The 24,170-nt window shown below is 44.5% G+C and overlaps 1 protein-coding gene across 1 annotated transcript in view; it reads right to left on the bottom strand.

Moving 5' to 3' along the window:
* slc23a1 (solute carrier family 23 member 1) overlaps positions 1-24,170 on the bottom strand; it is a 49,778-nt gene that overhangs the window by 6,930 nt on the left and 18,678 nt on the right. The window contains exons 6-12 of the mRNA XM_072459686.1: positions 14,267-14,390; positions 13,119-13,275; positions 8,625-8,772; positions 5,572-5,677; positions 5,267-5,396; positions 4,727-4,870; positions 4,509-4,604 (exon numbers count right to left, since the gene is read on the bottom strand). Of these exons, the coding sequence (XP_072315787.1) occupies positions 4,509-4,604; positions 4,727-4,870; positions 5,267-5,396; positions 5,572-5,677; positions 8,625-8,772; positions 13,119-13,275; positions 14,267-14,390 (905 nt within the window). The remainder of the gene's footprint in view (positions 1-4,508; positions 4,605-4,726; positions 4,871-5,266; positions 5,397-5,571; positions 5,678-8,624; positions 8,773-13,118; positions 13,276-14,266; positions 14,391-24,170) is intronic.

The following is a 24,170-nucleotide window of genomic DNA, read 5'->3' as shown; positions in this document are numbered from 1 at the left end:
TTGTCACTTTCTGTCTCATTTTCTCTCATTTTGTCACTTTCTGTCTCATTTTGTCACTTTCTGTTTCATTTTGTCACTTTCTGTTTCATTTTGTCACTTTCTGTCTCATTTTCTCTCATTTTGTCACTTTCTGTCTCATTTTGTCACTTTCTGTTTCATTTTGTCACTTTCTGTCTCATTTTCTCTCATTTTGTCACTTTCTGTCTCATTTTGTCACTTTCTGTTTCATTTTGTCACTTTCTGTTTCATTTTGTCACTTTCTGTTTCATTTTGTCACTTTCTGTTTCATTTTGTCACTTTCTGTCTCATTTTGTCACTTTCTGTCGTGTTTTGTGGCTGTAGAAGCGTCTTTGATGTTTGTGACGCTAGAACCTCCACTTTATATTCATGAAACGCCCAGGTGCTGTTGCTAGGGTTACCTGGTATGGTGTTGCTAGGGTTACCTGGTATGCTGTTGCTAGGGTTACTGGTATGGTGTTGCTAGGGTTACCTGGTATGGTGTTGCTAGGGTTACCTGGTATGCTGTTGCTAGGGTTACTGGTATGCTGTTGCTAGGGTTACTGGTATGCTGTTGCTAGGGTTACCTGGTATGCTGTTGCTAGGGTTACTAGTATGCTGTTGCTAGGGTTACCTGGTATGCTGTTGCTAGGGTTACCTGATATGCTGTTGCTAGGGTTACTAGTATGCTGTTGCTAGAGTTACTGGTATGCTGTTGCTAGGGTTACCTGATATGCTGTTGCTAGGGTTACTGGTATGCTGTTGCTAGGGTTACTGGTATGCTGTTGCTAGGGTTACCTGGTATGGTGTTGCTAGGGTTACTGGTATGGTGTTGCTAGTGTTATCTGGTATGCTGTTGCTAGGGTTACTGGTATGCTGTTGCTAGGGTTACCTGGTATGCTGTTGCTAGGGTTACCTGGTATGCTGTTGCTAGGGTTACTGGTATGCTGTTGCTAGGGTTACCTGGTATGCTGTTGCTAGGGTTACTGGTATGCTGTTGCTAGGGTTACTGGTATGCTGTTGCTAGGGTTACCTGGTATGCTGTTGCTAGGGTTACCTGGTATGCTGTTGCTAGGGTTACTAGTATGCTGTTGCTAGGGTTACCTGGTATGCTGTTGCTAGGGTTACTGGTATGGTGTTGCTAGGGTTACCTGGTATGCTGTTGCTAGGGTTACCTGGTATGCTGTTGCTAGGGTTACCTGGTATGCTGTTGCTAGTGTTACTGGTATGCTGTTGCTAGGGTTACCTGGTATGCTGTTGCTAGGGTTACTGGTATGCTGTTGCTAGGGTTACCTGGTATGCTGTTGCTAGGGTTACTAGTATGCTGTTGCTAGGGTTACCTGGTATGCTGTTGCTAGGGTTACCTGGTATGCTGTTGCTAGGGTTACTGGTATGCTGTTGCTAGGGTTATCTGGTATGTTGTTGCTAGGGTTACTGGTATGCTGTTGCTAGGGTTACTGGTATGCTGTTGCTAGGGTTACCTGGTATGCTGTTGCTAGGGTTACCTGGTATGTTGTTGCTAGGGTTACTGGTATGCTGTTGCTAGGGTTACCTGGTATGGTGTTGCTAGGGTTACCTGGTATGCTGTTGCTAGGGTTACTGGTATGCTGTTGCTAGGGTTACCTGGTATGCTGTTGCTAGGGTTACCTGGTATGCTGTTGCTAGGGTTACCTGGTATGCTGTTGCTAGGGTTACCTGGTATGCTGTTGCTAGGGTTACTGGTATGCTGTTGCTAGGGTTACTAGTATGCTGTTGCTAGGGTTACCTGGTATGCTGTTGCTAGGGTTACCTGGTATGCTGTTGCTAGGGTTACTGGTATGCTGTTGCTAGGGTTATCTGGTATGTTGTTGCTAGGGTTACTGGTATGGTGTTGCTAGGGTTACCTGGTATGCTGTTGCTAGGGTTATCTGGTATGCTGTTGCTAGGGTTACTGGTATGCTGTTGCTAGGGTTACCTGGTATGCTGTTGCTAGGGTTACTGGTATGCTGTTGCTAGGGTTACCTGGTATGCTGTTGCTAGGGTTACTGGTATGCTGTTGCTAGGGTTACCTGGTATGCTGTTGCTAGGGTTACCTGGTATGCTGTTGCTAGTGTTACTGGTATGCTGTTGCTAGGGTTACCTGGTATGCTGTTGCTAGCGCTACCTGGTATGCTGTTGCTAGGGTTACTGGTATGCTGTTGCTAGGGTTACCTGGTATGCTGTTGCTAGGGTTACTAGTATGCTGTTGCTAGGGTTACCTGGTATGCTGTTGCTAGGGTTACCTGGTATGCTGTTGCTAGGGTTACTGGTATGCTGTTGCTAGGGTTATCTGGTATGCTGTTGCTAGGGTTACTGGTATGGTGTTGCTAGGGTTACCTGGTATGCTGTTGCTAGAGTTACTGGTATGCTGTTGCTAGGGTTACCTGGTATGCTGTTGCTAGGGTTACCTGGTATGTTGTTGCTAGGGTTACTGGTATGCTGTTGCTAGGGTTACCTGATATGCTGTTGCTAGGGTTACTGGTATGGTGTTGCTAGGGTTACCTGGTATGGTGTTGCTAGGGTTACCTGGTATGGTGTTGCTAGGGTTACCTGGTATGCTGTTGCTAGGGTTACTGGTATGCTGTTGCTAGGGTGGTTACCTGGTATGCTGTTGCTAGGGTTACCTGGTATGCTGTTGCTAGGGTTACTGGTATGCTGTTGCTAGGGTTACCTGGTATGCTGTTGCTAGGGTTACCTGGTATGCTGTTGCTAGGGTTACTGGTATGCTGTTGCTAGGGTTACCTGGTATGCTGTTGCTAGGGTTACTGGTATGCTGTTGCTAGGGTTACCTGGTATGCTGTTGCTAGGGTTACCTGGTATGCTGTTGCTAGGGTTACTGGTATGCTGTTGCTAGGGTTACCTGGTATGCTGTTGCTAGGGTTACTGGTATGCTGTTGCTAGGGTTACCTGGTATGCTGTTGCTAGGGTTACTGGTATGCTGTTGCTAGGGTTACCTGGTATGCTGTTGCTAGGGTTACTAGTATGCTGTTGCTAGGGTTACCTGGTATGCTGTTGCTAGGGTTACCTGGTATGCTGTTGCTAGGGTTTTTGGTATGCTGTTGCTAGGGTTACCTGGTATGCTGTTGCTAGGGTTACTGGTATGCTGTTGCTAGGGTTACCTGGTATGCTGTTGCTAGGGTTACTGGTATGCTGTTGCTAGGGTTACCTGGTATGCTGTTGCTAGGGTTACTGGTATGCTGTTGCTAGGGTTACCTGGTATGCTGTTGCTAGGGTTACTAGTATGCTGTTGCTAGGGTTACCTGGTATGCTGTTGCTAGGGTTACCTGGTATGCTGTTGCTAGGGTTACCTGGTATGTTGTTGCTAGGGTTACTGGTATGGTGTTGCTAGGGTTACTGGTATGCTGTTGCTAGGGTTACCTGGTATGCTGTTGCTAGAGTTACTGGTATGCTGTTGCTAGGGTTACCTGGTATGCTGTTGCTAGAGTTACTGGTATGCTGTTGCTAGGGTTACCTGGTATGCTGTTGCTAGGGTTACCTGGTATGTTGTTGCTAGGGTTACTGGTATGCTGTTGCTAGGGTTACCTGATATGCTGTTGCTAGGGTTACTGGTATGGTGTTGCTAGGGTTACCTGGTATGGTGTTGCTAGGGTTACCTGGTATGGTGTTGCTAGGGTTACCTGGTATGCTGTTGCTAGGGTTACTGGTATGCTGTTGCTAGGGTGGTTACCTGGTATGCTGTTGCTAGGGTTACCTGGTATGCTGTTGCTAGGGTTACTGGTATGCTGTTGCTAGGGTCACCTGGTATGCTGTTGCTAGAGTTACTGGTATGCTGTTGCTAGGGTTACCTGGTATGCTGTTGCTAGGGTTACTGGTATGCTGTTGCTAGGGTTTCCTGGTATGCTGTTGCTAGGGTTACCTGGTATGCTGTTGCTAGGGTTACCTGGTATGCTGTTGCTAGGGTTACTGGTATGCTGTTGCTAGGGTTATTGGTATGCTGTTGCTAGGGTTACTGGTGTGCTGTTGCTAGGGTGGTTACCTGGTATGCTGTTGCTAGGGTTACTGGTATGCTGTTGCTAGGGTTACCTGGTATGCTGTTGCTAGGGTTACCTGGTATGCTGTTGCTATGGTTACCTGGTATGCTGTTGCTAGGGTTACCAGTATGCTGTTGTTAGGGTTACCGGTATGGTGTTGCTAGGGTTACCGGTATGCTGTTGCTAGGGTTACCTGGTATGCTGTTGCTAGGGTTACCTGGTATGCTGTTGCTAGGGTTACCTGGTATGCTGTTGCTATGGTTACCTGGTATGCTGTTGCTAGGGTTACCTGGTATGCTGTTGCTATGGTTACCTGGTATGCTGTTGCTAGGGTTACCAGTATGCTGTTGTTAGGGTTACCAGTATGGTGTTGCTAGGGTTACCGGTATGATGTTGCTAGGGTTACCTGGTATGCTGTTGCTAGGGTTACCTGGTATGCTGTTGCTAGGGTTACCGGTATGCTGTTGCTAGGGTTACCTGGTTTGCTGTTGCTAAGGTTACCTGGTATGGTGTTGTCGAGGCTAAAGGCAAGGAATCCTCCGACAAACATCTCAGTGGACAACAGCACGGTCAGGATCTGGTCCAGCTCTTGGACTCCTGAGAACACAAGAGGATGGGAGGGCATCTGACACAATGTGACAGGGTGGGAGGGCATCTGACACAATGTGACAGGGTGGGAGGGCATCTGACACAATGTGACAGGGTGGGCGGGGCCGTACCTGTCTGGATGCAGCCCGGGTGAGAGTCCAGGTAAGTGGGCAGCGTGAGGCCGAAGAACATGGAGAAGCCCAGAACGAAGAGGTTTCTGCTCGAGTTCAGATCCACCATCTGAAGGTTTGAGAGTCCCACAGCCGTGATCATCCCTGAGAGAGAAGCGGGTCTGAACCGGGTCCGAGCCGGGTCTGAGCCGGGTCTGAGCCGGGTCTGAGCCGGGTCTGAGCCGGGACTGAAGCGGGTCTGAACCGGGTCCGAGCTGGGTCCGAACCGGGTCCGAGCCGGGTCTGAAGCGGGTCTGAATCGGGTCTGAGCCGGGTCTGAACCGGGTCTGAGCCGGGTCTGAGCCGGGTCTGAGCCGGGTCTGAACCGGGACTGAAGCGGGTCTGAACCGGGTCCGAGCCGGGTCCGAACCGGGTCCGAGCCGGGTCTGAAGCGGGTCTGAATCGGGTCTGAGCCGGGTCTGAGCCGGGTCTGAGCCGGATCTGAACCGGGTCTGAAGCGGGTCCGAGCCGGGTCTGAGCCGGGTCTGAACCGGGACTTACCAAACAAAGTGCAGAACATTCCTCCGAGGATTGGATCTGGTAAAGAAGCGAACAGAGCGGTGAACTTTCCCACTGAACCGAGCAAAAACATGATCCCAGCTCCGAACTGCACCACACGCCGACTGCCCACCTGAGACCAGGGTAAAGACAGGGATTAAGACCGGGGTTAAGACCGGGGTTTAAGTGTTAAGAATCAAGTTCTGCCGTCATTCATGGTGTGAAACGTGGTGGTTTGGGTGACCCCAGCGTGACCTTTGTGTGACCCCTGCGTGACCCCAGTGTGAACCCATCATGACCCTAGTGACCTTGGTGATGCCCAGGACACCGATGTTTGGGCTGGAGGAGGTGGAGCCGTTTCCTGTTCCCAGTAAACCTGCGATGACACAACAGATGCCCTCGATAAAGATCCCTCTGAAACACACGAAACACCAGGTCAGAACTAGGTCAGAACCAGGTCAGAACCAGGTCAGAACTAGGTCAGAACCAGGTCTGAACCAGGTCAGAACCAGGTCAGAACCAGGTCAGAACTAGGTCAGAACTAGGTCAGAACCAGGTCTGAACCAGGTCAGAACCAGGTCAGAACCAGGTCAGAACTAGGTCAGAACCAGGTCTGAACCAGGTCAGAACCAGGTCAGAACTAGGTCAGAACTAGGTCAGAACCAGGTCTGAACCAGGTCAGAACCAGGTCAGAACCAGGTCAGAACTAGGTCAGAACTAGGTCAGAACCAGGTCAGAACCAGGTCAGAACTAGGTCTGCTAGGTCAGAACCAGGTCAGAACCAGGTCAGAACCAGGTCAGAACTAGGTCAGAACTAGGTCAGAACCAGGTCAGAACCAGATCAGATCCAGGTCAGATCCAGGTCAGAACCAGGTCAGATCCAGGTCAGAACCTGGTCAGAACCAGGTCAGAACTAGGTCAGATCCAGGTCAGAACCAGGTCAGAACCAGGTCAGATCCAGGTCAGAACCTGGTCAGAACCAGGTCAGAACTAGGTCAGAACCAGGTCAGATCCAGGTCAGAACCAGGTCAGAACTAGGTCAGAACCACGTCTGCTAGGTCAGAACCAGGTCTGAACCAGGTCAGATCCAGGTCAGAACCAGGTCAGAACCACGTCTGCTAGGTCAGAACCAGGTCAGAACCAGGTCTGCTAGGTCAGAACCAGGTCAGAACTAGGTCAGAACTAGGTCAGAACCAGGTCAGAACTAGGTCAGAACCAGGTCAGAACCAGGTCAGATCCAGGTCAGATCCAGGTCAGAACCAGGTCAGAACCAGGTCAGAACTAGGTCAGAACCAGGTCAGAACCTTGTCAGATCCAGGTCAGATCCAGATAAGAACCAGGTTAGAACCAGGTCAGAACCAGGTCAGAACCAGGTCAGAACCAGGTCAGAACTAGGTCTGAACCAGGTCTGAACCAGGTCAGAACCAAGTCAGAACTAGGTCAGAACTAGGTCAGAACTAGGTCAGAACCAGGTCAGATCCAGGTCAGAACCAGGTCTGCTAGTTCAGAACCAGGTCAGAACTAGGTCAGAACTAGGTCAGAACCAGGTATGAACTAGGTCAGAACCACGTCTGCTAGGTCAGAACCAGGTCTGAACCAGGTCAGATCCAGGTCAGAACCAGGTCAGAACCACGTCTGCTAGGTCAGAACCAGGTCAGAACCAGGTCTGCTAGGTCAGAACCAGGTCAGAACTAGGTCAGAACTAGGTCAGAACCAGGTCAGAACTAGGTCAGAACCAGGTCAGAACCAGGTCAGATCCAGGTCAGATCCAGGTCAGAACCAGGTCAGAACCAGGTCAGAACTAGGTCAGAACCAGGTCAGAACCTTGTCAGATCCAGGTCAGATCCAGATAAGAACCAGGTTAGAACCAGGTCAGAACCAGGTCAGAACCAGGTCAGAACCAGGTCAGAACTAGGTCTGAACCAGGTCTGAACCAGGTCAGAACCAAGTCAGAACTAGGTCAGAACTAGGTCAGAACTAGGTCAGAACCAGGTCAGATCCAGGTCAGAACCAGGTCTGCTAGTTCAGAACCAGGTCAGAACTAGGTCAGAACTAGGTCAGAACCAGGTATAAACTAGGTCAGAACCAGGTCAGATCCAGGTCAGATCAAGGTCAGATCAAGGTCAGATCCAGGTCAGATCCAGGTCAGAACCAGGTCAGAACCAGGTCAGAACTAGGTTAGAACTAGGTCAGAACTAGGTCAGAACCAGGTCTGCTAGGTCAGATCCAGGTCAGAACCAGGTCAGATCCAGGTCAGAACCAGGTCAGAACCAGGTCAGAACTAGGTCAGAACTAGGTCAGATCCAGGTCAGAACCAGGTCAGATCCAGGTCAGAACCAGGTCAGAACCAGGTCAGATCCAGGTCAGAACCAGGTAAGAACTAGGTCAGAACCAGGTCAGAACCTTGTCAGATCCAGGTCAGAACCAGGTCAGAACCAGGTCAGATCCAGGTCAGAACCAGGTAAGAACTAGGTCAGAACCAGGTCAGAACCTTGTCAGAACCAGGTCAGAACCAGGTCAGAACCAGGTCAGAACGCCTGAAAGTTCTCTGTGATTGGCAATTTGGATGTTCCACATTTTCTCCAGGAGCAGATTTTAAACTTTATGGACCTGATGTTACAAAACTAAGATTACTTGACTCTTCCTCACACAGGGGCAGACATGAGAGGGGCGTGGCCTTGACTCTTCCTCACACAGGGGCAGACATGAGAGGGGCGTGGCCTTGACTCTTCCTCACACAGGGGCAGACATGAGAGGGGCGTGGCCTTGACTCTTCCTCACACAGGGGCAGACATGAGAGGGGCGTGGCCTTGACTCTTCCTCACACAGGGGCAGACATGAGAGGGGCGTGGCCTTGACTCTTCCTCACACAGGGGCAGACATGAGAGGGGCGTGGCCTTGACTCTTCCTCACACAGGGGCAGACATGAGAGGGGCGTGGCCTTGACTCTTCCTCACACAGGGGCAGACATGAGAGGGGCGTGGCCTTGACTCTTCCTCACACAGGGGCAGACATGAGAGGGGCGTGGCCTTGACTCTTCCTCACACAGGGGCAGACATGAGAGGGGCGTGGCCTTGACTCTTCCTCACACAGGGGCAGACATGAGAGGGGCGTGGCCTTGACTCTTCCTCACACAGGGGCAGACATGAGAGGGGCGTGGCCTTGACTCTTCCTCACACAGGGGCAGACATGAGAGGGGCGTGGCCTTGACTCTTCCTCACACAGGGGCAGACATGAGAGGGGCGTGGCCTTGACTCTTCCTCACACAGGGGCAGACATGAGAGGGGCGTGGCCTTTCCAGAATGAGACTCAGATCAGTCAGGAGACGAGGGCGGGGCTTAATCACAGGGGCGGGGCTTACCTGTTGATGGCATGCACCGGAGGGGGCGGGGCTCCAGACAGACGTGCACAGGCGTAATAATCCCCGATGGACTCGATGATTCCAGAGAAAATCGCACTCATCATCCCCAAGAAACCAGCGACTGTAACCACGGGCAACCCCCACTGACCTGAGGCAGAGAGGGAGTCAAACCTGCAACCCCCACTGACCTGATGGAGAGAGGGAGTCAAACCTGCAACCCCCACTGACCTGAGGCAGAGAGGGAGTCAAACCTGCAACCCCCACTGACCTGATGGAGAGAGGGAGTCAAACCTGTAACCCCCACTGACCTGAGGGAGAGAGGGAGTCACACCTGCAACCCCCACTGACCTGAGGCAGAGAGGGAGTCAAACCTGCAACCCCCACTGACCTGAGGGAGAGTGGGAGTCAAACCTGCAACCCCCACTGACCTGATGGAGAGAGGGAGTCAAACCTGTAACCCCCACTGACCTGAGGGAGAGAGGGAGTCACACCTGCAACCCCCACTGACCTGAGGCAGAGAGGGAGTCAAACCTGCAACCCCCACTGACCTGAGGCAGAGAGGGAGTCAAACCTGCAACCCCCACTGACCTGAGGGAGAGTAAGAGTCAAACCTGCAACCCCCACTGACCTGAGGGAGAGAGGGAGTCAAACCTGCAACCCCCACTGACCTGAGGGAGAGAGGGAGTCAAACCTGCAACCCCCACTGACCTGAGGCAGAGAGGGAGTCACACCTGCAACCCCCACTGACCTGAGGCAGAGAGGGAGTCACACCTGCAACCCCCACTGACCTGAGGCAGAGAGGGAGTCAAACCTGCAACCCCCACTGACCTGAGGGAGAGAGGGAGTCACACCTGCAACCCCCACTAACCTGAGGGAGAGAGGGAGTCAAACCTGCAACCCCAACTGACCTGAGGGAGAGAGGGAGTCAAACCTGCAACCCCCATTGACCTGATGGAGAGAGGGAGTCAAACCTGTAACCCCCACTGACCTGAGGGAGAGAGGGAGTCACACCTGCAACCCCCACTGACCCTAGGGAGAGAGGGAGTCACACCTGCAACCCCCACTGACCTGAGGCAGAGAGGGAGTCAAACCTGCAACCCCCACTGACCTGAGGCAGAGAGGGAGTCAAACCTGCAACCCCCACTGACCTGAGGGAGAGAGAGAGTCAAACCTGCAACCCCCACTGACCTGAGGGAGAGAGGGAGTCAAACCTGCAACCCCCACTGACCTGAGGCAGAGAGGGAGTCAAACCTGCAACCCCCACTGACCTGAGGCAGAGAGGGAGTCAAACTTGCAACCCCCACTGACCTGAGGGAGAGAGAGAGTCAAACCTGCAACCCCCACTGACCTGAGGGAGAGAGGGAGTCAAACCTGCAACCCCCACTGACCTGAGGGAGAGAGGGAGTCAAACCTGCAACCCCCACTGACCTGAGGGAGAGAGGGAGTCAAACCTGCAACCCCCACTGACCTGAGGGAGAGAGGGAGTCACACCTGCAACCCCCACTAACCTGAGGGAGAGAGGGAGTCAAACCTGCAACCCCCACTGACCTGAGGAGAGAGGGAGTCAAACCTGCAACCCCCACTGACCTGATGGAGAGAAGGAGTCAAACCTGCAACCCCCACTGACCTGAGGGAGAGAGGGAGTCACACCTGCAACCCCCACTGACCCTAGGGAGAGAGGGAGTCACACCTGCAACCCCCACTGACCTGAGGCAGAGAGGGAGTCAAACCTGCAACCCCCACTGACCTGAGGGAGAGAGGGAGTCAAACCTGCAACCCCCACTGACCTGAGGGAGAGAGAGAGTCAAACCTGCAACCCCCACTGACCTGAGGGAGAGAGGGAGTCACACCTGCAACCCCCACTGACCTGAGGCAGAGAGGGAGTCAAACCTGCAACCCCCACTGACCTGAGGGAAAGAGGGAGTCAAACCTGCAACCCCCACTGACCTGAGGGAGAGAGAGAGTCAAACCTGCAACCCCCACTGACCTGAGGGAGAGAGGGAGTCAAACCTGCAACCCCCACTGACCTGAGGGAGAGAGGGAGTCAAACCTGCAACCCCCACTGACCTGAGGGAGAGAGAGAGTCAAACCTGCAACCCCCACTGACCTGAGGGAGAGAGGGAGTCAAACCTGCAACCCCCACTGACCTGAGGGAGAGAGGGAGTCAAACCTGCAACCCCCACTGACCTGAGGGAGAGAGGGAGTCAAACCTGCAACCCCCACTGACCTGAGGGAGAGAGGGAGTCAAACCTGCAACCCCCACTGACCTGAGGCAGAGAGGGAGTCACACCTGCAACCCCCACTGACCTGAGGCAGAGAGGGAGTCACACCTGCAACCCCCACTGACCTGAGGCAGAGAGGGAGTCAAACCTGCAACCCCCACTGACCTGAGGGAGAGAGGGAGTCACACCTGCAACCCCCACTAACCTGAGGGAGAGAGGGAGTCAAACCTGCAACCCCAACTGACCTGAGGGAGAGAGGGAGTCAAACCTGCAACCCCCATTAACCTGATGGAGAGAGGGAGTCAAACCTGCAACCCCCACTGACCTGAGGGAGAGAGGGAGTCACACCTGCAACCCCCACTGACCCTAGGGAGAGAGGGAGTCACACCTGCAACCCCCACTGACCTGAGGCAGAGAGGGAGTCAAACCTGCAACCCCCACTGACCTGAGGCAGAGAGGGAGTCAAACCTGCAACCCCCACTGACCTGAGGGAGAGAGAGAGTCAAACCTGCAACCCCCACTGACCTGAGGGAGAGAGGGAGTCAAACCTGCAACCCCCACTGACCTGAGGCAGAGAGGGAGTCAAACCTGCAACCCCCACTGACCTGAGGCAGAGAGGGAGTCAAACTTGCAACCCCCACTGACCTGAGGGAGAGAGAGAGTCAAACCTGCAACCCCCACTGACCTGAGGGAGAGAGGGAGTCAAACCTGCAACCCCCACTGACCTGAGGGAGAGAGGGAGTCAAACCTGCAACCCCCACTGACCTGAGGGAGAGAGGGAGTCAAACCTGCAACCCCCACTGACCTGAGGGAGAGAGGGAGTCACACCTGCAACCCCCACTAACCTGAGGGAGAGAGGGAGTCAAACCTGCAACCCCCACTGACCTGAGGAGAGAGGGAGTCAAACCTGCAACCCCCACTGACCTGATGGAGAGAAGGAGTCAAACCTGCAACCCCCACTGACCTGAGGGAGAGAGGGAGTCACACCTGCAACCCCCACTGACCCTAGGGAGAGAGGGAGTCACACCTGCAACCCCCACTGACCTGAGGCAGAGAGGGAGTCAAACCTGCAACCCCCACTGACCTGAGGGAGAGAGGGAGTCAAACCTGCAACCCCCACTGACCTGAGGGAGAGAGAGAGTCAAACCTGCAACCCCCACTGACCTGAGGGAGAGAGGGAGTCACACCTGCAACCCCCACTGACCTGAGGCAGAGAGGGAGTCAAACCTGCAACCCTCACTGACCTGAGGCAGAGAGAGAGTCACACCTGCAACCCCCACTGACCTGAGGCAGAGAGAGAGTCACACCTGCAACCCCCACTGACCTGAGGGAGAGAGGGAGTCAAACCTACAACCCCCACTGACCTGAGGCAGAGAGTCACACCTGCAACCCCCACTGACCTGAGGGAGAGAGGGAGTCAAACCTGCAACCCCAACACACCTGAAGGAGAGAGGGAGTCAAACCTGCAACCCCCACTGACCTGAAGGAGAGAGGGAGTCAAACCTGCAACCCCCACTGACCTGAGGGAGAGAGGGAGTCAAACCTGCAACCCCCACTGACCTGAAGGAGAGAGGGAGTCAAACCTGCAACCCCCACTGACCTGAGGGAGAGAGAGAGTCAAACCTGCAACCCCCACTGACCTGAGGGAGAGAGGACACCTGCAACCCCCACTGACCTGAGGCAGAGAGAGAGTCAAACCTGCAACCCCCACTGACCTGAGGGAGAGAGTCAAACTTGCAACCCCCACTGACCTGAGGGAGAGAGGGAGTCACACCTGCAACCCCCACTGACCTGAGGGAGAGAGGGAGTCAAACCTGCAACCCCCACTGACCTGAGGCAGAGAGAGAGTCAAACCTGCAAACCCCACTGACCTGAGGGAGAGAGGGAGTCAAACCTGCAACCTCACCATTACAGGGAGTCAAACCTGCAACCTCACCACTACAGGGAGTCAAACTTGCAACCTCACCACTACAGGGAGTCAAACCTGCAACCTCACCACTACAGGGAGTCAAACCTGCAACCTCACCACTACAGGGAGTCAAACCTGCAACCTCACCACTACAGGGAGTCAAACCTGCAACCTCACCACTACAGGGAGTCAAACCTGCAACCTCACCACTACAGGGAGTCAAACCTGCAACCTCACCACTACAGGGAGTCAAACCTGCAACCTCACCACTACAGGGCAGTGTATTTGGTGGTTACAGTAACGTCTCTAGAGCCGCGCTCTGATTGGGCGTTGTGAGCGTGTGCAGTGCCGTGATTGGCTCACAGGGATAAGGCACGCGTATCCATGGTGCCGAGCTGATGATGTCACCGCGGGCATCAGTCCGAGCGCGGTGACCATAGCGACTGGGGTCAGAGGGCAAGAGGTCAGTCAGGGTCATGACGTAGCAAAGCAGCCAAACCAGAAGGATGGCCAGAATAATCTGAAACACAAAACTTCATTGTGACATAAAACAAGGTCTAAAGGGGACTAAAGAGGGACTAAAGAGGGACTAAAGAGGGACTAAAGGGGGACTAAAGAGGGACTAAAGGGGTACTAAAGGGGGACTAAAGAGGGACTAAAGAGGGACTAAAGGGGGACTAAAGAGGGACTAAAGGGGTACTAAAGAGGGACTAAAGGGGTACTAAAGAGGGACTAAAGGGGGACTAAAGAGGGACTAAAGAGGGACTAAAGGGGGACTAAAGAGGGACTAAAGAGGGACTAAAGAGGGACTAAAGGGGTACTAAAGAGGGACTAAAGAGGGACTAAAGGGGGACTAAAGAGGGACTAAAGGGGTACTAAAGAGGGACTAAAGGGGTACTAAAGAGGGACTAAAGGGGGACTAAAGAGGGACTAAAGAGGGACTAAAGGGGGACTAAAGAGGGACTAAAGGGGGACTAAAGAGGGACTAAAGGGGTACTAAAGAGGGACTAAAGAGGGACTAAAGGGGGACTAAAGAGGGACTAAAGGGGGACTAAAGAGGGACTAAAGGGGGACTAAAGAGGGACTAAAGGGGGACTAAAGAGGGAATAAAGAGGGACTAAAGAGTGACTAAAGGGGGACTAAAGAGGGACTAAAGGGGGACTAAAGGGGGACTAAAAGGGGACTAAAAGGGGACTAAAGAGGGACTAAAGGGGGACTAAAGGGGGAATAAAGGGGGACTAAAGGGGCACTAAAGCGGGACTAAAGCGGGACTAAAGGGGGACTAAAGCGGGTCTAAAGCGGGTCTAAAGGGACTAAAGCGGGTCTAAAGGGGACTAAAGGGGACTAAAGCGGGTCTAAAGGGGACTAAAGCGGGTCTAAAGGAGACTAAAGGGGACTAAAGCGGGACTAAAAGGGACTAAAGTGGGACTAAAGCGGATCTAAAGGAGACTAAAGCGGGTCTAAAGGAGAGTAAAGGAGACTAAAGGGGACTAAAGCGGGTCTAAACTCACAGGGAACATCTTGAAGACGTGGACTCTGGTGTAGGAAACTCCTTTCTTCTTCGAGTTGTAAAATGGCAGTGGCAGAGAAATACTCCTGAGATACTGCGCGAACAGAAGGATCAGGAGGATGCACCTGCAACAGAAGTACTATTGTACTACAACAGAAGTACTATTGTACTACAACAGAAGTACTATTGGATTACAACAGAAGTACTATTGCACTACAACAGAAGTACTATTGTACTACAACAGAAGTACTATTGGATTACAACAGAAGTACTATTGCACTACAACAGAAGTACTATTGCATTACAACAGAAGTACTATTGTACTACAACAGAAGTACTATTGCACTACAACAGAAGTACTATTGCATTACAACAGAAGTACTATCATACTACAACAGAAGTACTATTGCACTACAACAGAAGTACTATTGCATTACAACAGAAGTACTATTATACTACAACAGAAGTACTATTGTACTACAACAGAAGTACTATTGTTCTACAACAGAAGTACTATTGTACTACAACAGAAGTACTATTGTTCTACAACAGAAGTATTGTTGTACTACAACAGAAGTACTATTGTACTACAACAGAAGTACTATTGTTCTACAACAGAAGTACTATTGGAATACAACAGAAGTACTATTGCACTACAACAGAAGTACTATTGCATTACAACAGAAGTACTATTATACTACAACAGAAGTACTATTGTACTACAACAGAAGTACTATTGTTCTACAACAGAAGTACTATTGCATTACAACAGAAGTACTATTATACTACAACAGAAGTACTATTGTACTACAACAGAAGTACTATTGTTCTACAACAGAAGTACTATTGTACTACAACAGAAGTACTATTGTACTACAACAGAATTACTATTGTTCTACAACAGAAGTACTATTGTACTACAACAGAATTACTATTGTACTACAACAGAAGTACTATTGTTCTACAACAGAAGTACTGTTGTACTACAACAGAAGTACTATTGTATTACAACAGAAGTACTATTATACTACAACAGAAGTACTATTGTACTACAACAGAATTACTATTGTTCTACAACAGAAGTACTATTGTACTACAACAGAATTACTATTGTACTACAACAGAAGTACTATTGTTCTACAACAGAAGTACTGTTGTACTACAACAGAAGTACTATTGTATTACAACAGAAGTACTATTATACTACAACAGAAGTACTATTGTACTACAACAGAAGTACTATTGTACTACAACAGAAGTACTATTGTTCTACAACAGAAGTACTATTGTTCTACAACAGAAGTACTATTATTGCACTACAACAGAAATACTATTGTACTACTACTATAGTACTATTGTATTACAACAGAATTACTATTGTACTACAACAGAAGTACTATTGTACTACAACAGAAGTACTACTGTACTACAACAGAAGTACTATTGCATTACAACAGAAGTACTATTGTAAAACAACAGAAGTACTATTGTACTACAACAGAAGTACTATTGTACTACAACAGAAGTACTATTGTATTACAACAGAAGTACTATTGTACTACAACAGAAGTACTATTATACTACAACAGAAGTAATATTATACTACAACAGAAGTACTATTGTACTACAACAGAAGTACTATTGTATTACAACAGAAGTACTATTGTACTACAACAGAAGTACTATTATACTACAACAGAAGTACTACTGTACTACAACAGAAGTACTATTGCATTACAACAGAAGTACTATTGTAAAACAACAGAAGTACTATTGTACTACAACAGAAGTACTATTGTACTACAACAGAAGTACTATTATACTACAACAGAAGTACTATTGTACTACAACAGAAGTACTATTGTACTACAACAGAAGTACTATTGTACTACAACAGAAGTACTATTGTATTATAACAGAAGTACTATTGTACTACAACAGAAGTACTATTATACTACAACAGAAGTAATATTGTACTACAACAGAAGTACTATTGTACAACAACAGAAGTACTATTGTACTACAACAGAAGTACTATTGCATTACAACAGAAGTACTATTGCACTACAACAGAAGTACTATTGTACTACAACAGAAGTACTATTGTACTACAACAGAAGTACTATTGCACTACAACAGAAGTACTATTGCATTACAACAGAAGTACTATTGTACAACAACAGAAGTACTATTGTACTACAACAGAAGTACTATTGTACTACAACAGAAGTACTATTGCACTACAACAGAAGTACTATTGCATTACAACAGAAGTACTATTGTACTACAACATAAGTACTATTGTACTACAACAGAAGTACTATTGTACTACAACAGAAGTACTATTGTTCTACAACAGAAGTACTATTGTTCTACAACAGAAGTACTATTATTGCACTACAACAGAAGTACTATTGTACTACTACTATAGTACTATTGTATTACAACAGAATTACTATTGTACTACAACAGAAGTACTATTGTACTACAACAGAAGTACTACTGTACTACAACAGAAGTACTATTGCATTACAACAGAAGTACTATTGTAAAACAACAGAAGTACTATTGTACTACAACAGAAGTACTATTGTACTACAACAGAAGTACTATTGTACTACTACTATAGTACTATTGTATTACAACAGAATTACTATTGTACTACAACAGAAGTAATATTATACTACAACAGAAGTACTATTGTACTACAACAGAAGTACTATTGTATTACAACAGAAGTACTATTGTACTACAACAGAAGTACTATTATACTACAACAGAAGTACTACTGTACTACAACAGAAGTACTATTGCATTACAACAGAAGTACTATTGTAAAACAACAGAAGTACTATTGTACTACAACAGAAGTACTATTGTACTACAACAGAAGTACTATTGTATTACAACAGAAGTACTATTGTACTAAAACAGAAGTACTATTATACTACAACAGAAGTACTATTGTACTACAACAGAAGTACTATTGTACTACAACAGAAGTACTATTGTATTACAACAGAAGTACTATTGTACTACAACAGAAGTACTATTATACTACAACAGAAGTAATATTGTACTACAACAAAAGTACTATTGTACAACAACAGAAGTACTATTGTACTACAACAGAAGTACTATTGCATTACAACAGAAGTACTATTGCACTACAACAGAAGTACTATTGCATCACAACAGAAGTACTATTGTACTACAACAGAAGTACTATTATACTACAACAGAAGTACTATTGTACTACAACAGAAGTACTATTGTACAACAACAGAAGTTCTTTTGTACTACAACAGAAGTACTATTGTACTACAACAGAAGTACTATTGCACTACAACAGAAGTACTATTGTTCTACAACAGAAGTACTATTGCACTACAACAGAAGTACTATTGCATTACAACAGAAGTACTATTGTACTACAACAGAAGTACTATTGTACTACTACTTTAGTACTATTGCACTACAACAGAAGTACTATTATTGCACTACAACAGAAGTACTATTGTACTACTACTATAGTACTATTGTATTACAACAGAAGTACTATTGTACTACAACAGAAGTACTATTGTACTACAACAGAAGTACTACTGTACTACAACAGAAGTACTATTGTACTACAACAGAAGTACTATTGTACAACAACAGAAGTACTATTGTACTACAACAGAAGTACTATTGCATTACAACAGAAGTACTATTGCACTACAACAGAAGTACTATTGCATTACAACAGAAGTACTATTGTACTACAACAGAAGTACTATTGCATTACAACAGAAGTACTATTGCACTACAACAGAAGTACTATTGCATTACAACAGAAGTATTGTTGTACTACAACAGAAGTACTATTGTACTACAACAGAAGTACTATTGTACAACAACAGAAGTACTATTGTACTACAACAGAAGTACTATTGTACAACAACAGAAGTACTATTGTACTACAACAGAAGTACTATTGCACTACAACAGAAGTACTATTGCACTACAACAGAAGTACTATTGCATTACAACAGAAGTACTATTGTACTACAATAGAAGTACTATTGTACTACAACAGAAGTACTATTGTACTACAACAGAAGTACTATTGTACAACAAAGGAAGTACTATTGCATTACAACAGAAGTACTATTGCACTACAACAGAAGTACTATTGTACTACAACAGAAGTACTATTGTACTACAACAGAGGTACTATTGTACTACAACAGAAGTACTATTGTACTACAATAGAAGTACTATTGTACTACAACAGAAGTACTATTGTACAACAACAGAAGTACTATTGCATTACAACAGAAGTACTATTGCACTACAACAGAAGTACTATTGCATTACAACAGAAGTACTATTGTACTACAACAGAGGTACTATTGTACTACAACAGAAGTACTATTGTACTACAATAGAAGTACTATTGTACTACAACAGAAGTACTATTGTACTACTACTTTAGTACTATTGTATTACAACAGAAGTACTATTGCACTACAACAGAAGTACTATTATTGCACTACAACAGAAGTACTATTGTACTACTACTATAGTACTATTGTATTACAACAGAAGTACTATTGTACTACAACAGAAGTACTATTGTACTACAACAGAAGTACTACTGTACTACAACAGAAGTACTATTGTACTACAACAGAAGTACTATTGTACAACAACAGAAGTACTATTGTACTACAACAGAAGTACTATTGCATTACAACAGAAGTACTATTGCATTACAACAGAAGTACTATTGTACTACAACAGAAGTACTATTATACTACAACAGAAGTACTATTGTACTACAACAGAAGTACTATTGTACAACAACAGAAGTACTATTGTACTACAACAGAAGTACTATTGCACTACAACAGAAGTACTATTGCACTACAACAGAAGTACTATTGTACTACAACAGAAGTACTATTGTACAACAACAGAAGTACTATTGTACTACAACAGAAGTACTATTGCACTACAACAGAAGTACTATTGCACTACAACAGAAGTACTATTGCATTACAACAGAAGTACTATTGCACTACAATAGAAGTACTATTGTACTACAATAGAAGTACTATTGTACTACAACAGAAGTACTATTGTACTACAACAGAAGTACTATTGTACTACAACAGAAGTACTATTGTACAACAAAAGAAGTACTATTGTACAACAAAAGAAGTACTATTGCACTACAACAGAAGTACTATTGTACTACAACAGAGGTACTATTGTACTACAACAGAAGTACTATTGTACTACAATAGAAGTACTATTGTACTACAACAGAAGTACTATTGTACTACAACAGAAGTACTATTGTACAACAACAGAAGTACTATTGCATTACAACAGAAGTACTATTGCACTACAACAGAAGTACTATTGCATTACAACAGAAGTACTATTGTACTACAACAGAGGTACTATTGTACTACAACAGAAGTACTATTGTACAACAACAGAAGTACTATTGCATTACAACAGAAGTACTATTGCACTACAACAGAAGTACTATTGCATTACAACAGAAGTACTATTGTACTACAACAGAGGTACTATTGTACTACAACAGAAGTACTATTGTACAACAACAGAAGTACTATTGCATTACAACAGAAGTACTATTGCACTACAACAGAAGTACTATTGCATTACAACAGAAGTACTATTGTACTACAACAGAGGTACTATTGTACTACAACAGAAGTACTATTGTACTACAATAGAAGTACTATTGTACTACAACAGAAGTACTATTGTACAACAACAGAAGTACTATTGCATTACAACAGAAGTACTATTGCACTACAACAGAAGTACTATTGCATTACAACAGAAGTACTATTGTACTACAACAGAGGTACTATTGTACTACAACAGAAGTACTATTGTACTACAATAGAAGTACTATTGTACTACAACAGAAGTACTATTGTACTACAACAGAAGTACTATTGCATTACAACAGAAGTACTATTGCACTACAACAGAAGTACTATTGCATTACAACAGAAGTATTATTGCATTACAACAGAAGTACTATTGTACTACAACAGAAGTACTATTGTACAACAACAGAAGTACTTTTGTACTACAACAGAAGTACTATTGTACTACAACAGAAGTACTATTGCACTACAACAGAAGTACTATTGCATTACAACAGAAGTACTATTGTACTACAACAGAAGTACTATTGTACTACTACTTTAGTACTATTGCACTACAACAGAAGTACTATTATTGCACTACAACAGAAGTACTATTGTACTACAACAGAAGTACTATTGTACAACAACAGAAGTACTATTGTACTACAACAGAAGTACTATTGTACAACAACAGAAGTACTATTGTACTACAACAGAAGTACTATTGCACTACAACAGAAGTACTATTGCACTACAACAGAAGTACTATTGCATTACAACAGAAGTACTATTGTACTACAATAGAAGTACTATTGTACTACAACAGAAGTACTATTGTACTACAACAGAAGTACTATTGTACAACAAAGGAAGTACTATTGCATTACAACAGAAGTACTATTGCACTACAACAGAAGTACTATTGTACTACAACAGAAGTACTATTGTACTACAACAGAGGTACTATTGTACTACAACAGAAGTACTATTGTACTACAATAGAAGTACTATTGTACTACAACAGAAGTACTATTGTACAACAACAGAAGTACTATTGCATTACAACAGAAGTACTATTGCACTACAACAGAAGTACTATTGCATTACAACAGAAGTACTATTGTACTACAACAGAGGTACTATTGTACTACAACAGAAGTACTATTGTACAACAACAGAAGTACTATTGCATTACAACAGAAGTACTATTGCACTACAACAGAAGTACTATTGCATTACAACAGAAGTACTATTGTACTACAACAGAGGTACTATTGTACTACAACAGAAGTACTATTGTACTACAATAGAAGTACTATTGTACTACAACAGAAGTACTATTGTACTACTACTTTAGTACTATTGTATTACAACAGAAGTACTATTGCACTACAACAGAAGTACTATTATTGCACTACAACAGAAGTACTATTGTACTACTACTATAGTACTATTGTATTACAACAGAAGTACTATTGTACTACAACAGAAGTACTATTGTACTACAACAGAAGTACTACTGTACTACAACAGAAGTACTATTGTACTACAACAGAAGTACTATTGTACAACAACAGAAGTACTATTGTACTACAACAGAAGTACTATTGCATTACAACAGAAGTACTATTGCACTACAACAGAAGTACTATTGCATTACAACAGAAGTACTATTGTACTACAACAGAAGTACTATTATACTACAACAGAAGTACTATTGTACTACAACAGAAGTACTATTGTACAACAACAGAAGTACTATTGTACTACAACAGAAGTACTATTGCACTACAACAGAAGTACTATTGCACTACAACAGAAGTACTATTGTACAACAACAGAAGTACTATTGTACTACAACAGAAGTACTATTGTACAACAACAGAAGTACTATTGTACTACAACAGAAGTACTATTGCACTACAACAGAAGTACTATTGCACTACAACAGAAGTACTATTGCATTACAACAGAAGTACTATTGTACTACAATAGAAGTACTATTGTACTACAACAGAAGTACTATTGTACTACAACAGAAGTACTATTGTACAACAAAAGAAGTACTATTGCATTACAACAGAAGTACTATTGCACTACAACAGAAGTACTATTGTACTACAACAGAAGTACTATTGTACTACAACAGAGGTACTATTGTACTACAACAGAAGTACTATTGTACTACAATAGAAGTACTATTGTACTACAACAGAAGTACTATTGTACTACAACAGAAGTACTATTGTACAACAACAGAAGTACTATTGCATTACAACAGAAGTACTATTGCACTACAACAGAAGTACTATTGCATTACAACAGAAGTACTATTGTACTACAACAGAGGTACTATTGTACTACAACAGAAGTACTATTGTACAACAACAGAAGTACTATTGCATTACAACAGAAGTACTATTGCACTACAACAGAAGTACTATTGCATTACAACAGAAGTACTATTGTACTACAACAGAGGTACTATTGTACTACAACAGAAGTACTATTGTACTACAATAGAAGTACTATTGTACTACAACAGAAGTACTATTGTACAACAACAGAAGTACTATTGCATTACAACAGAAGTACTATTGCACTACAACAGAAGTACTATTGCATTACAACAGAAGTACTATTGTACTACAACAGAGGTACTATTGTACTACAACAGAAGTACTATTGTACTACAATAGAAGTACTATTGTACTACAACAGAAGTACTATTGTACTACAACAGAAGTACTATTGCATTACAACAGAAGTACTATTGCACTACAACAGAAGTACTATTGCATTACAACAGAAGTACTACTGTACTACAACAGAAGTACTATTGTACTACAACAGAAGTACTATTGCATTACAACAGAAGTACTATTGCACTACAACAGAAGTACTATTGCATTACAACAGAAGTATTATTGCATTACAACAGAAGTACTATTGTACTACAACAGAAGTACTATTGTACAACAACAGAAGTACTTTTGTACTACAACAGAAGTACTATTGTACTACAACAGAAGTACTATTGCACTACAACAGAAGTACTATTGCATTACAACAGAAGTACTATTGTACTACAACAGAAGTACTACTGTACTACAACAGAAGTACTATTGTACTACAACAGAAGTACTATTGCATTACAACAGAAGTACTATTGCACTACAACAGAAGTACTATTGCATTACAACAGAAGTACTATTGTACTACAACAGAAGTACTATTATACTACAACAGAAGTACTATTGTACTACAACAGAAGTACTATTGTACAACAACAGAAGTACTATTGTACTAAACAGAAGTACTATTGCACTACAACAGAAGTACTATTGCACTACAACAGAAGTACTATTGTACAACAACAGAAGTACTATTGTACTACAACAGAAGTACTATTGTACAACAACAGAAGTACTATTGTACTACAACAGAAGTACTATTGCACTACAACAGAAGTACTATTGCACCACAACAGAAGTACTATTGCATTACAACAGAAGTACTATTGTACTACAATAGAAGTACTATTGTACTACAACAGAAGTACTATTGTACTACAACAGAAGTACTATTGTACAACAAAAGAAGTACTATTGCATTACAACAGAAGTACTATTGCACTACAACAGAAGTACTATTGTACTACAACAGAAGTACTATTGTACTACAACAGAGGTACTATTGTACTACAACAGAAGTACTATTGTACTACAATAGAAGTACTATTGTACTACAACAGAAGTACTATTGTACAACAACAGAAGTACTATTGCATTACAACAGAAGTACTATTGCACTACAACAGAAGTACTATTGCATTACAACAGAAGTACTATTGTACTACAACAGAGGTACTATTGTACTACAACAGAAGTACTATTGTACAACAACAGAAGTACTATTGCATTACAACAGAAGTACTATTGCACTACAACAGAAGTACTATTGCATTACAACAGAAGTACTATTGTACTACAACAGAGGTACTATTGTACTACAACAGAAGTACTATTGTACTACAATAGAAGTACTATTGTACTACAACAGAAGTACTATTGTACAACAACAGAAGTACTATTGCATTACAACAGAAGTACTATTGCACTACAACAGAAGTACTATTGCATTACAACAGAAGTACTATTGTACTACAACAGAGGTACTATTGTACTACAACAGAAGTACTATTGTACTACAATAGAAGTACTA

This window comes from Eucyclogobius newberryi, unplaced genomic scaffold (genome assembly GCF_026437365.1).
Source record: "Eucyclogobius newberryi isolate DKJ021-1_F unplaced genomic scaffold, fEucNew1.0.hap1 SCAF_25, whole genome shotgun sequence".
Lineage (NCBI taxonomy): Eukaryota > Metazoa > Chordata > Actinopteri > Gobiiformes > Gobiidae > Eucyclogobius > Eucyclogobius newberryi.
This window is presented reverse-complemented; position numbering and strand designations above follow the sequence as displayed.